Source organism: Nicotiana tabacum, chromosome 3 (assembly GCF_000715075.1).
Source record: "Nicotiana tabacum cultivar K326 chromosome 3, ASM71507v2, whole genome shotgun sequence".
Taxonomy (NCBI): Eukaryota; Viridiplantae; Streptophyta; class Magnoliopsida; order Solanales; family Solanaceae; genus Nicotiana; species Nicotiana tabacum.
Genome location: NC_134082.1, coordinates 60,460,426 through 60,475,116, shown reverse-complemented (window position 1 = coordinate 60,475,116; position 14,691 = coordinate 60,460,426). Strand labels below are relative to the sequence as shown.

General features: G+C 37.0%; 1 protein-coding gene across 1 annotated transcript; it reads right to left on the bottom strand.

Moving 5' to 3' along the window:
* Positions 1-6,613: 6,613 nt before the first annotated feature.
* On the bottom strand, positions 6,614-9,570 carry LOC107790992 (basic endochitinase-like). The gene is made up of 3 exons (XM_075249473.1): positions 9,162-9,570; positions 8,666-8,817; positions 6,614-7,110 (listed from the first exon to the last, which is right to left on the bottom strand). The coding sequence occupies exons 1-3, from the start codon at positions 9,441-9,443 to the stop codon at positions 6,738-6,740; spliced, it is 807 nt and encodes a 268-aa protein (XP_075105574.1). The 5' UTR covers positions 9,444-9,570; the 3' UTR covers positions 6,614-6,737.
* Positions 9,571-14,691: the final 5,121 nt, after the last annotated feature.

Sequence of the window (14,691 nt, the reverse complement as noted above, 5' to 3'; positions counted from 1 at the left end):
TGGGTCGTGATAAAGCCCCTGTACCAAGCGTTTTAAATGGCATGGGCAAGATACGGGACGCTTTATCTAACAAAGAGCGAGGTAAAAGTCGTGGGGCGTAGGGCTTGAGCCCCATGAATATATAATTTTAAAATTTTGATCAATCTTAAGCTGTCTAGAAAGCTTTAGCTCATTACACAAGTTTAATACTTCTTGTGTACACACTCCTATAAGTTTACCATAGGTATAATTACTATACTGAATTTCACCGTAACTACCCCTTAATACTTTCCTTACCCTTTCAGCAAATAAGGAAGGGAGGCCGTCTATAAACTTAGCTTTCCAATGCTCATATTTATTTTCGGGTAGTTCCATAACCCTACTCATACAAGTATCTTTATACCATCTAAATTCACTAAGGGTCTTACATCTAAGCCCATTAAGTAAGGTTCTGATGGTCTCATGATTTGAGGTAAATCTATACCTCTTCAAGTCTAGTACTTTTAGTACTTGTTTATCCCAGATCCATTCCAAAAGCTTCATATCTATGTTGAATATTTCACATCTATTATATATTTACTATAAACAATTCCTAGGCTCTGATACCATTTTATACCAGGATCTAATTGGCTGGCGGTAATCCGCACGGCCATCCAGATCTAGCTGCTTTAGTATATTTAAAGGTTGTCGGAAGACCGCACGACCAGTAAATTCGAAATATACTAGGATTTTATTATAGTTTTAATGGCTGTACGGAAGTCATTTTTACCCAAGCAAGGGGCCTGTCTGATCCGATACATACTCTTATTGAGCCCATGTGTCGAGCGGTTCTAACTGTGAAAGAGGGCCCTTTTGACAACACAACTTCAACGGGCTATAATGTCACAGCTGGATAGACAGAGCCACTAAGGCAAAGACAATAAGAGTAGTACCAGAGTCGACTGTGCCACCATCTTGGAACCAAGACAAGAAACTATATTAAAATTCTTTTATATTTTGAAAGAGTCTGGATTCTTCATAGTTAATATGCAAGAGAAGTTAGTTTTTCAACATAGATATGAAGCATATCTATTCATAGTTAATCAAATGCTTTTTTTGATGATTTGAACCGCTATAAGACGTATTAATCTGATTCCAGTCGCGTTCCTCAATCAACACATCTTGAGGAGTAGGACGGGGATAATAGTAAGTTTGCATCCTAGGCTTGTCAGCATACTTACTATTGGGTTTAACTAAACCTTTGAGTTTATTAAACTCTAACCATTTCTCAGTTTTATAATCAGAAACAGTCTCAATTCTATCAGCAAAATTTTGAGATAAATCAATTGGTCTAACATTAAAACCAGAAAGCTTTTTATCAAGGAGTTGTGCCAAGTCATCAAGAGATTTAAATTTTATATCCTGAATCTCAGGAGGTCTTTGAACATGAGTAAGAATAACTTGATCAACTGTTTTACTTCCTGAAGTGGAGGCAACATCAGTTGGTCCTTTCTTAATAGTCATTTCTTTTATTAAAATAGTCAAATCATCAAGTTTTTTATCAAGAGAACCGATATGTTCTCCTAAAACTTTTACATATAAACCCAAATAATTATTTTGAGAAATTAATTTATTAATTTCTGCGATACTAATAGCCGCAACGTTATCATCAATAAATTTTTGAAAAGCTGTGAAGGTAATACTAGTATTATTAGGTAAAATAAAGGGGGCCTGAGGAGGATAAATGGCTTTAGTAATATTACCACTCCCATCTTTATAAGATCTTTCTAGTACCTTTATATAAAGAGGCAAATAAGTTGTTATAAACCAAGGAACAAAATACATAATTTGATTATGCAAAGCACAAGTTTCATAAAATTCTTGAGAAATACTATTCAGATCATTTTTGCTATAAGCATCGAAAAACCACGTTTTAAACTGGCTCCATTTATCACTAAAAAATTCCTTTTTGAATATATTTTCATGCCCGAGAACCGGGGCTAAAATCAATTTGGTATGGAATCATTAAGTACTATTGGGGTCAAAATCCATCTCGGATACAGAAGGAATATCCTTATCAGAAATATTATCATTGTCCTGAACAATATTTGTTTGAGGGTTAACTTTAACCCTTTCAACCCTATATATATATATATGCGCATTAAATACAAAAAAGAAATTTACTTGAAAAGTGAAAGACGTAAAGATGCATTACACCTATTGCATGGCTATGATAGAACATACTTAGAGTTATAAAAATGATATTGTAACGACAATAAAATAAAGCTATTGTTTAAAATTTAAAACTAGATAATAAATCACAAATACTCATTGTATTATACAAATAGTTAGAATCGAGTCATCTATACAATATCTAAACTAACCGATACCAAAAGAAATTCTAAAATCAAAACTAAGTTGAAAAGAATAAATTAAAGAATGCAAAAAAAAAAAAAACTTGAAGAAAAATGAAGAATTGGAGGATAAACTCTTTGCATTGTAGTTTACACTTTACATGCAAAAGTCAAAAGTGTATTTATTACTCAATAATAAACAACAAAGAGAATGTAACGACCCGATAGGTCGTTTTGAGTATTAGCTCTCCTATTTGTATTTTGAGACATCTCATAGCTCGATTTGATGATTTATGACTTGCGTGCATGGTTTGTGTTGATTTCAAAAAGCTTAAATGTGAAGTTTTAAAGAAAATGGGATTCGTTACTTTAAAAATTACTAGAATTGATCACGGCCAATATTTTTGGTAAACGATCTCGGATCGATATTTTGACGATTCTGATAGGTTTGTATGATTTAGACTTGTACACATATTTGTTTGGGATCCCACATGACCGGAGTGTATTTCGGCTCGTTATGCGAAAAATTGAGTTTTGAACTTGAAAATCTTGATTTTAATGACCGATTCTCGAATTTTGATGTTATTTTGATCGTTTAAGTTTGCAAGTGAGTTTGTATGATGTTATTACACTTGTATGGATGTCAAGATTAAAGAGGGAGGGGCTCGGGTGAGTTCCAGATAGGTTAAGGACTGATTTTTGCTTAACAGGTGACTGTTGTTGTAACTGGGCTACATGTCTCGCATTTGTGATGACCTATTTGCAAATGCAAGCTTCGATTTTGCAATGACTGACTGGGATGGGCAGCTTTGCATTTTCGAAGCTTCGCTGGCATTCACGATGGGGCTTCTTTCGCAATTGTAAGGAATGTGTAGCATCAATTAGACGGCAGCTTCACAATTACGAAGCTTGGAGTGCATTTGCGATGGCTTTGTCGCATTTGCGACATCAAATGCTACGAGGATGGTTTGTAATTGCGATCAGCTGTTTGGATTTGTGAACATCGTATATGTAAACAAGAGTTTGCAATTGCAATATGTGCAGCTGGGTAAAATGTAAGAATTTCGGGACTTAGCTCATTTTATACCATTTTGAGACCTAGACTCTATAGAGGCGATTTTTACAGAACAATTTATTCCCAAATTGATAAGTTAGTAATCTTAAGTTGTTTTTCTTCAATTTTCACTACTTTTTCATGAATTTCATCATCAAATCTAAGATTCCTACAGTAGAATCGAGAATTTTAGGTAGAATTTTAAAATTTTGTAAAATTGAGATTTAGACTTCAAATTGAGGTCAGATTTCGTAACAAATCACATATCCGGGCTCATGGGTGAATGGGTAATCGAAATTTGGTCTTAATTTCGAATTTCGACCACTTGGGTATATGTTTAACTTTTTTTTGTTTTTTTAATTATGATAAAGATTGAATCTTTTTCATTTGAGGGTAGTTTCTAAAGCTTGTTTTTACTTGTTTAAACAATAATTGACTAGATAAATGTGGTATGGAGGCTTGTTCTAAAGGGGAAGTCATGTTAGATTGTTGATTGTGTTCCAGAAAGAGGGAAGTGTCTTGGTTAACCTTGATATGAAGTTAATATGATATAATCGAGTCTATTTGCTATGTGATGTATGTGTTGGGAGCGACGTATATGCAAAGTGATGGGTTTATATGCGTTGGCTATGGGATAATCATGCGGGTAGAATTAGCCCAACTTGTTCCATGTTACTTTGTGTATTATGTATTTCATGTTTCAAATAGATCGTATAATTCTTTAATTTCTTGTATTCATGTTATTTTCATTTTGAAATATTGGGTGTCGAGATCGTTGAATCATTGATTGGTTGTTGGTGCCAATTGTTGGAAGATTCTCATATGATGAGTTGTGTTCAAATACTATAGTTGAAGTTGAATTTGTTTTCCACCTTGCTTGGTATTCTGTTGTATGTGATGCTTGGTGAGGAAGAGTTAAATGCACGAAGAGTATTGTCGTGCTTGTGAGGAAGAGTGAAATGCACAAAGGGTGTTGTTGTACTTATGAGGAAGCGCGGTTGTACACGAAGCGTTTTTCCGGGCCTTATTTATTTTTGATATTATTGCACGAATTGTATTTTCGTGCCTTATTTATATATTGATATTGTTCAATGAAGAGTGTTTTCGTGCTTAAATGAATGTGAGGATATGCACGAAGGGTGTTTTCGTGATTGTTTTTATATTATGATGTGAGGATGAGAGTGAAATCACGAAGGATGATGTTGTGCAGTTTTGTTGATTATATTGCTTTTTTACTTTGATATTCGTAATGTGGACTTGGTTTTGTGGTTTCATTATTTACTTATGAAAGGTTGTTCAGAGTTGTTGTAAAACTGCAAGTTGAGGCTTACTCAGTGACATTTTACTTTATGTTTTCAATTTACGCCCCTTTACTTGTGTACTTGTTATCCATTTCACTTGTCATTATCCCATTGTTATACTTGATACTTTACCTGTCACTTCCTTACTTCTTGATATATAACTGCACCAATTTATTGTAGGTATTTTATCTTAGCCTCGTCACTACCTCGTCGGGATAAGTCTTAATACTTACTGAGTACATTGGGTTGATTGTATTCATACTATACTTCTGTACTTCTTGTGCAAATTCAGACATTGGTAATAGCGAAATTTCGAGAGTGCTTAGCGGATACCAGTCTGGTGATTCGAGGTCGAGTTGCATTCCGTTTGTAGGCCTAGATTCACCTTTCTATTTCTATTGTAGTGTTTCTACTTTTCGGATAATATTGTACTTCTTTTAAAATAATGTATGTAGTAAACTCTAGAAGCTCATGTACTTGTGACTCCACGTCTTGGATGGATTGAGTGTTAGCGTTGATTCTAGACTTATTATGTATACCTTTTGAGTTGCTTTTAATTTATATTGTTATATTGATGTAGTCATAAATTGCCATTCTTTCATATTCTATGATGTATGTTGGCTTGCCTAGTAAGCGATGTTAGGCATCATCAATGATCCCGATTGGTTGGGATTTGGATTGTGACAGAGAAAGATTATGAAATTAGGATAATCAATTTTTAAAGATTATGAAATTAGGATAAACAATTAGAAAAAAACTTAGATTTTTCATTTAAAAATTTACTATATTAATTTTTAGATATATAACTAAAAAAAAAGGATTTATTAAGCAATTTTGGCTCAAATTTGGAAGTGTTCTCTAGCCTTATGCCCTAAATGAGCTCCAACAATATTGGGACTTATGCCTAGGCGAATTTCCGAAATGTTAAGGCTATGACCCATGATATTTACGTCCTGTATGGGGTAAATTGAATAATGTCAGGCGGACGCTTGACGAGTTGACACGTGAAATTAAAGACAGGTAAGATATGAGTCAGCAAATAGTTGCTACCAGATACAAATATATGACCGGAGCGGAATAAGTCCCAGTGACATAGGAACCGGGAACGAAGGAAGAACATCGGTTGGAAAAGACAACATTCAATGAGTAGCCGTTACAAAGAATCTCTGTATTAATGGTCAACTGTTATGCAGCCATCAAGAGAGGTTTTATTCTCATTAAAGAAGAGCTTGATTTAGGGATCTTGTCTCCCTAAATAGAGCTATAAATAGGAGAATTTTATCCATAATGGGACATGAAAAATCATCTGTAAAGGCAAAAATCTGCTCTTATATATCAAATTACTCTCTTTCTTTTGTTCTTAATATTGCTCTTATTACTACTTCCGAAGAAGCTAAGTCCATAACCAGACTTGTATTTCCTTCAAGTTATTTTAATAACCTTATTTCTGTTCTTACTTATTTTATATTCTTGGATCAAATTAATTCATGTGTCTATAAATAATGTTACAAATTTAATTATATCGTTTTACGAGTAAACACATTCCACTAATACGTCTCAGTGCATATTTGGTACGCCCTGCCCTAGGGCTCGTCTTGCGGCTCGCCCAGAAAATACCTTTTAAAATACTGTCAGTACCAATCTTTATGAGCAATGATAACTTTATATCGAATGTAATGGTGCCCCTTTACTATGGAATCCTTTGGAGGGGGGGGGGAGGGTTGGATTTAGTTTTATATATTGATAGTGTAACACAGTTTTACACTATCAATGTAATTTAATTTCTTATATCATGGTAATACATTTAGTTTAGGTTACTTCTAATGCTTATTAAATAAAATTAGATGTAATTAATTTTAAGTGATCTGACTTAAACTTGTTTTTGGGGTGCTGGTCATTTGTTCAATGATTATCTATATGGAACACTGAACACGAATAAACAAATATTTTTGACAATAAACTCTTTTCAGGCTCTATATTAAGCAAGAGAAGATCATATTATTTTTAGATGGACCAAACCTTATTAGGGTCTCAAGTGCTACACAAAAGTACTATAATTGATTAAGGTCCCTACTGGCCAAAAGGCCTTTGGCTAGCACAGTCCAAGTTGTTGCCTGGGTCAACTCCCAAAATCTGACAGTATCTTCTGTAGAACCCAATTCTGCTCTGCATCTGTGCATTTGAACCTTTGTTACATTCAATTCCACCATTGACGATGTTGGTGATTACACCAAAGCCGGGGACGCGGCGCGCGGCCAAATCAGCTGCGGATGGAGTCCATCTTCCAGTTATGACATCGTGGGCTGATGGCTTTGGTTGTTGGGGTGTCATCCAGAACCATAAGGCTGTTTTGAATGACACTACTGGATCATTGGCTACTAAATCTGGGTTGTTTAACAAATCCCTTCCTATTGCTCTCCCTGCTGGTCCATAATTGTAGTTGCTGCATCACAAAATTATTGTACTACTTTAGTGTGTGATTTTTAAAAATATGGACAATATAAATAATCTTTTAACACAGTCAAATCATCTAAATGATAATGGACTTATCACTTAATCAACTTAATTATTTACTTCAATAGTATAAAGAATTTACACGATTAGTGTATTCTAGCATATATCAGGTACCCTGCCTTATTTTTTAGATTACTAATATTTTTTTTAATGGACAATTACGTGTTGTTATATTTTAAATGAGTGATAGTTTAAAAAGGATTTTACAGTACCAATATAAAAAAGTTAAACCAAAGATAATGACATGTAACTGCTCATAAAAAGTGACAAATTACCCGTTACAACAAGTTATAAATAAAATCATTAACTATGTAAAATTAAACTGTTAGTTTTACATCTTTACTTTTAGGCGGAATAACTTCCTGACCACTTAGACTTGTAGGACATTTGAAAGCCGATACATAAACTTTAAATTTTCTCATTTGAACACTCAAACTTGACGGAATGAGTACTAATAAATACATCAAGTAGTGCGTGTATATCAATTGCGCTGACATGTACAATACGTCATATACTAGACTATTTATTACTTGACATATGCTATTTGTGAGTCCTATTTTTAAATACTAAATAAGCAAAAAAGAAGTTACAAATTAAAAAAAGAAAAAAGAAAGAGAGAAAAAGATCTAACACTTCTCTTTGTTCACCCACAACTCCCTTCTTCTCTGTTCACCCATTTCCATTCCTTTCCTTATTTTTATTCCTTTTTTTTTTCTCTTTTTCTTCAGTGTTCTTTCCCTCTCTTATTTCTAAATCAAATTCACAACACCATTATACTTATGATTAGACTAGAAAAAATAAATTTAATTTTGAAATTTCAGAAAAAATCAATAGGAATTCATGGTTTTGAAACACTGGAGGCCGCCCAATACTATTGCAAATATCTGTCATTTTTGTGTTTTGACGAAGATGAATTCGATGATTGCATTTTCTTCGGACCATCGATGGTTTAGAGTGGTGAGTGCTTTTTGACCACCAGGAAACTCCAATCGCCTGAAAATGGCTCGATTCTAAGGAACCAGACTCTGTCCTCTTTGTTTGTCTCGAAAGTTTATCGCGCTTGCCAACATCACGGATGATAGAACTTGGACTTGGATTAGATTCTGTCCTCTTTTGCTAACTTGCAACATCACAGATGATGCGCTCGATTCTAGGGGTCTTTTTTTCATTTTCTTTTTCATATTTTTTTTGTATTTATAAAATATTTTCTTTAATCACATTATTGCATTCACGTATATTTTCTGCGTGACGGACACGCGTTTTGTCCACATCACATTTGTCACTGTTTATATGGTCAACGGTCAAATGTGTTTATTAGTTAAGGAAATCATGAGTTCGAGTGTTCAAATGGGAAAGTTTAAAGTTCATGTATCGACCATCAAAAGACCTACAAGTTTAAGTGGCCACGAAGTCATTCGCATTACTTTTATTATCTAGTTAATAAATACTAACTAAAATGAGGGAAATGAACGTTAATTACTTACTAGGATATTTGGATAGGACCTCGACCGAAGTACGTTTTACCAGGAGCACAAGGCCACTGCTGATTTGCAACGCAGTAATTTGGAGGGCTTCCTTGTTCCTGCTTGAAGCAATATCCCCATGAATATGGGCCATCCGGTGCTGTTGCCCATCCCTCCTATATATATATATATATATATATATATATATATATATATATATATATATCATAGATTTAATGTATCATTTCTCATATACCAATCATAGTACGCTATCTAAACTTAACGAGTTCAATTGTTAAAATTCTAAGTACTCATGAATGAATTAATGATACTTCTGACATTAATATTTGTTGAAATTGAATGAATTTTTATATAAATATATATTTATGTTTCGTGTCAAAAATAGTAGTGAATATGCGGTTGAACAAAGGCTCCATCCACCTTGTAGATCATAAAAGAAATATTAAAACTAGGAAATCATAAATTATATGCCGGTGAATGTACAGCGTGAAGGAGCAAGCAAAATACCTGTAGTTTCATGAGAAGTTTGAGCCAAAAAGGCAGCAATTTCCTTCTTACGAGTATTGGTGTCCCCAGTAGTTCCAAAAGTACCAAAGGCTCTAGTAGCTGTTATGAACGCTTCATATGTGTAGAAGCCTTTGGCAGGACAATTAGCATCGTTGCGATGCAGTAGTATTCTCTCAAACAGATTTTTACTAACAAGAGCACCAACATCTTGTGCAAAAGCAAATTTTAGGCAAAAGAGACAAAACAAAGACACTAACCAAAACCTCATCATTCTGTTTTATTTGTCTTGGTTTTCGTTAAGGTGATAATAGAGTTGTATTTATAGTGAGTAAATTGAAGTGGAGCGTAGAATTTTGGATCTAATTTTCCAGGAAAAAATCAACCTTGGGATAGATGATTTCATAATTTACTCTCAGTGGGGAAGTATGACAAATGTGTATGCTCTTTGTCACATCACACGTCATACTGGTCTATTTGACTCAATGGACGATGGTGGCAGAAAAAGACTTTAGCTGAGTCTTGGATAGAATATTTTTTTTCAAAAAGAGCAGTCTGTTATGACTCATTCTTTGCTTCCGAATTTGTAGTATAACTCTAGTTGTTCCGAACATAAAATAAAACAAGTATAAATCTAGTGTTCAATATTGCAACACATATGTACACTTTAAAAGTAACATATGTATAGATCTAGTAGTTATCGCATTAAAATTGGATATATGGTACATATATAAAAGTTTTTAAATTTACCCTTATTTTAAAAATAAATGAAAGATAGAAAAACGGTATCAAGGTTATGTTGATTTTTAGGTGTTTTATAAATTATCTCATATTAAATTTGGTATAAATAATGAATTATTGTACAAACTATACTAGAATTGCTTATACGGAAAAGAAATATTGTTTACCCTTAAAAAATGATAACAACTGAATTTATACGCGATTTTAAGAATATGTGTTAATTAAATACAAATAACTTATGACGTTAGGTAAGCAAATAAAAGATAGAATAAACAGCAAAACCAATGGCGATATTGAGTCCAGGCACGGTAAAAAGCTTAACAAGAAACCTGCCTTCGGTTCCGAGCCAATACTTATGAAGAACTTATGAACAAAAGCAAGAACTTTGAATAACTTTTAGAAATAGAGAAAACAGATGTATATTGCCTTGGTTTGCGTGTTACAAGTGTTTATTTAATGATAGACTTCTCCTTTATATAGTAGAAGAGTTCTACCCTAAGTACAATCCTAAGAAAGGTAAAAATCTTTCTTTTTGCTAATTATTGATATGCCGCTGATACGGGCCGAGGTCAACGCCATGATATACGGTTGGGCCCGTATATCACGGTCCTTTGTTAATCGTGTGTGGTCGTTTGGAATTGCTTCCCAAAGTCTCGAAGCTCGGACCAGGTCCGGGGGGGGGGGGGCATGGTCTCAATGGCTCCGAAGGTAGGTGTTGTGTTCAGGCCTTGATATTGAAGGCTCCCAACTTCGACTTCGATTCCTCGCAGTTACGTCTTTTCCTCGTTTGCCCGACCGGGGGTACTCATTACCCCTAGTTTTACCCGCATACAGATAGTCCCCTCGTTTCTCATAGAGCAGGTTTGCCGAAACGATGAGAAATGATAGATGTTCTCTAGTTCCTTTTTTCGTATGTTATAACAAAAACGACGAAGAAGCCGAAACGTCCCGTCAGTCGCGTTGTTCTGACTTCGGACATGTGTCAACCATTGATTGGTTGCCTTTGAATGCGAAGCGACACAAAATTTTTCTATAAGAGCTTCTATTCCTTGTTCTTTTCCCAATTTCCGACCAAGCTTCTACCTTCGAACTTTCAAGTTATCATGAACTTTCTTCAAACCTTCATATATTCATCCTTGTTATTTAAACATCCATAGTGATTTCCAGGTTTTTACCCATTTTCCTCAAATTATTATACTTAACTCTTCATCCTCAAAACTTATTCCTTTTTCTTCAAATTTTCAAACATTTTCAAATAGTAATGACAAAAACATCTAAATCAGCTCCTCAACAGGCTGCCTCTTCATCTTCCCAACCGACCGCTGATACCGAGGCAGTCACTCCCGAAATAGTTGTCCTCGAGATGACTGCTCTCAAGGTGACTGCCAATGAATCGACCCTCGAGCCTCCCTTGAAAATGTTTATTCCAGGGGCTGCTCAATTGTAGACGACTTCAAGGTCGAAAAAACCTCGTCAAAATAGAACCGAGGTGAAAGAGCATCGAGGTATATATGCTCCATTATCGAAGACGTCCTTCCTGTGGTCCGAAAGGACTGTAAATGGGAAGGCAAGGAGGTAGTAGTCTCGGGCCCGAAGACACTATTACTACCCATATGGAGGGGTATTTAAGTGTTTACATTTACCCTTTCACACTTGGCCTGGTAGACCCAGTTATTTTAGATTTTTGCAAGAGATACGAGGTATGTCTTGGGCAGATCCACCCGTCTCTATGAACGACTTCAAGACATACCCGTCTTGGGTATGTCTTGGCCTTGAAAATGTTTATTCCAGGGGCTGCTCAATTGTAGACTACTTCAAGGTCGAAAAAACCTCGTCAAAATAGAACCGAGGTGAAAGAGCATCGAGGTATATATGCTCCATTATCGAAGACATCCTTCCTGTGGTCCGAAAGGACTGTAAATGGGAAGGCAATGAGGTAGTAGTCTCGGGCCCGAAGATGCTATTACTACCCATATGGAGGGGTATTTAAGTGTTTACATTTACCCTTTCACACTTGGCCTGGTAGACCCAGTTATTTTAGATTTTTGCAAGAGATACGAGGTATGTCTTGGGCAGATCCACCCGTCTCTATGAAGGATCATGATCCTCCTATATTACTTCGTGAATAACACCGAGTCTCGTCGGTTCAACATCAACCACCTGCTCTGCCTATACAGTCCCCTAATTTTTTGAGGGTGACTAATCAAGCTTACACGCCAAGCCAGCAAGGCCCCCTTTTCTAACATTGATGAAAACTGAGATCAAGGCTATCAGGGGTGCTTCATTCAGGTGAAGACCAAAGACTATATCCCTCTCGAGTTCATGCCATTCCCCGAGAAGTGGAATGTATCTCGTAAGTGCAACCTCTTCTTAAGTATCAATTTTTCTTCACTATCTTTCTTATCAGTCATGTTTGTGGTTGTAGAGCTGTTGCCCGGGTTCCAAATGCTATCCCCCGACTCAAGGAATGGATCAAGGGCATCTGTACGCAGATGTCGTACTCCAAGCGCTCTTGGCGTAAGCATTCAAAAGGCCGATAGGAGGCCCGTTCTCATGGTAAGGTCCTCATCCGAATGGTTATTACCATGCTTTTTAACTTGCACCATACTGACCTTTTTTCTTTCCATTGTAGGTTTGCCTAAGACCACCAAACTTAGGCATTTAGAAGGGGGCTAGGACGTGTCCTTATGTGTTGATCCCTCTGTCATGGGACAACCCGGGCTACTATGGGGGAAAAGAAGAAGAAGAAAAGGAAGGTTTCGGGCTCCGTGAGCTTTGAGAGGAAGCAAAAGAAAAGAGTGGCTCGTAAGCAAAAGAAGAGCTCTAACTCCCGAGCACCAAATTCGGATTCACTTCTTCAACTCAAGGATGAGTCCGAAGAATATGACATGTTTGTGGCTCACGGATCGACACTTGTTGGGGAGCACACCATAGCCGAGGTTTTGGGTCGTGAGACCGTCACTCCACCATTCAAGAGGTCGGGATGTAGACGGGGGCTAAGACCCCCCGAGATGTCTTCTCTACTCCGAAGAAAGTGCCTGATGTGATAGAAATTATGGGGACGCCCTCCTACACCGAGTCCATGCTCGAGGAGGCACAAGTAGGGAAAGAGAAGTCCAAAGAAGGGGTTCATGGTGCAGACGATCCCCTTCACTCTTTCTTTGATGGTGTGGACTGGTCCACTTTGGAAGATTTTTTTAGGCTGGGCGACTTGGAAGTTCTGGAAGCTAGCGGTCCGAGTTCGAGCCCAAAATTGATCAATCAGTTCCCCGCTTAGAGTGCGAGCCCCAATCGCAAGAGATCGGTTATTCTTACCATCCCAAAGGATGCCTAGGTTCTGTCTACTCCTGTGGGGATATCTAGCTATCTTCGATGCTTGGTGGTCGAGGAGGACCAGGAAAAAATGAATGAGGTGAACGTGCCGTGCCTTTTCAATGAGGCGCAGCAGGCTCTGAACCGAGTAAGGCATCATTATATCTTTTTGAACTCTACTTAGGTTTTGATATTTCTCACGTCATTCACCGTTTTGCAGGCCTTGGTACTTTATCATGATAGCTTCCTACGGTATTGGGTCAAGGTCAATTTGCTCGAGCTTGAGGTCAAGGAGCAAGCCCAAAAAAGGAATATGTACAAGCTCCTCAGCGAGCAACAAGAAGGAGCCATCAAGGACCTTAAGGCCGAGCTTGATAGGGCTCATAAGGAAGCTTCGACCCTGAGGTGGGAACATGCTAATCTAGTCAAAATGGTAAAGGTCTTTGAAGTTAAAAACGAGGAACTAGTCATGGTGACTAACAACCAAACTTCGCATGTCCACTAGAAGATCGATCTAGTCGTTCAACTCCGAGTCGAAATGAACGAGGTCCAGGACATGGCTGATAGGTGGAAAATAAAAATGGACCGGTTAGCTTCGATGAAGGAAACCACCCAGGAACAACTGGCATCGGTAGAGGTTCAACTTTGGGTGGCAAAGGAGAAAGTCGACAAGCGATCCCAGCTGAATGACGACCTCCGAGAATAGCTCGAATCTAGCAGACCAAGATGCCCTCGGTAAAGAATATGAAGCAATAAAGTCCAAGTTGGACACAATCTCTGCCAATGCCGAAGAGATGATGGCCCAGTACAAGGCCGATGTCGAAGCAGCCGAGACCCGCCTGAAGGTCAATGCTGAATATATGGGGTGGATGGCTCAAAGGGAGACCCTCGAAAAGATTCATGCCTGAGGCTTTGACCTGTCAGCAGGATTGAGGAGGCAAAATGCTTGGGCTGAGGCGAAGAAGCTATCCGAGCCCGAAGGTGCGGAGGGTTCCGAAGGATCCGATGGTTCCAACGATGAACCGATCCCCGGTGAAGATCAGGCATAAATGCCTTAGAACTTCTTTAGCTTTTATGTTGTTGTATATATCTTTTGTCTATTTTGAGGTTGTTTTTGTTGGGATTTTATAAAGACATTCCGGAATATATAGAATTCCCCTTTTTGGCAATTTCGAGTCAATATTTGTTTAGCATCTTTCCATAATTTCCATTTTCTCAAATACTTCTAATGACTTAACATAGAATCAAACGTAGTACTAAGTCGTTTGCTTTTCTGAGGTCCGAATAGAATCTGACTTTAATGCAACTTTATTTGCTCGAGGCTTCAAAAACCTGGAGTGGACGAAAGTTTTCCCAAGATGCTTAAGTGTTTTTAGACGATGTTTTTGCTGAGGGTAACCTTTTAGTAGGTTTTGAAGTTTTGCGAAGGCCTTATGTTTTTGTTACGTGCTTCGGATGTCTCCGAGCCA

What these genes read in the sequence shown, in the direction of transcription:
- LOC107790992 (XM_075249473.1), bottom strand. Translation starts at nt 9,443, where the DNA reads ATGATGAGGTTTTGGTTAGTGTCTTTGTTTTGTCTCTTTTGCCTAAAA. An exon ending in AAACTACAGGTATTTTGCTT is followed by an intron (nt 8,818 to 9,161) that starts GCTCCTTCACGC and finishes TATATATAGGAG; the next exon opens with GGATGGGCAACAGCACCGGA. An exon ending in GGTCCTATCCAAATATCCTA is followed by an intron (nt 7,111 to 8,665) that starts GTAAGTAATTAA and finishes TTTGTGATGCAG; the next exon opens with CAACTACAATTATGGACCAG.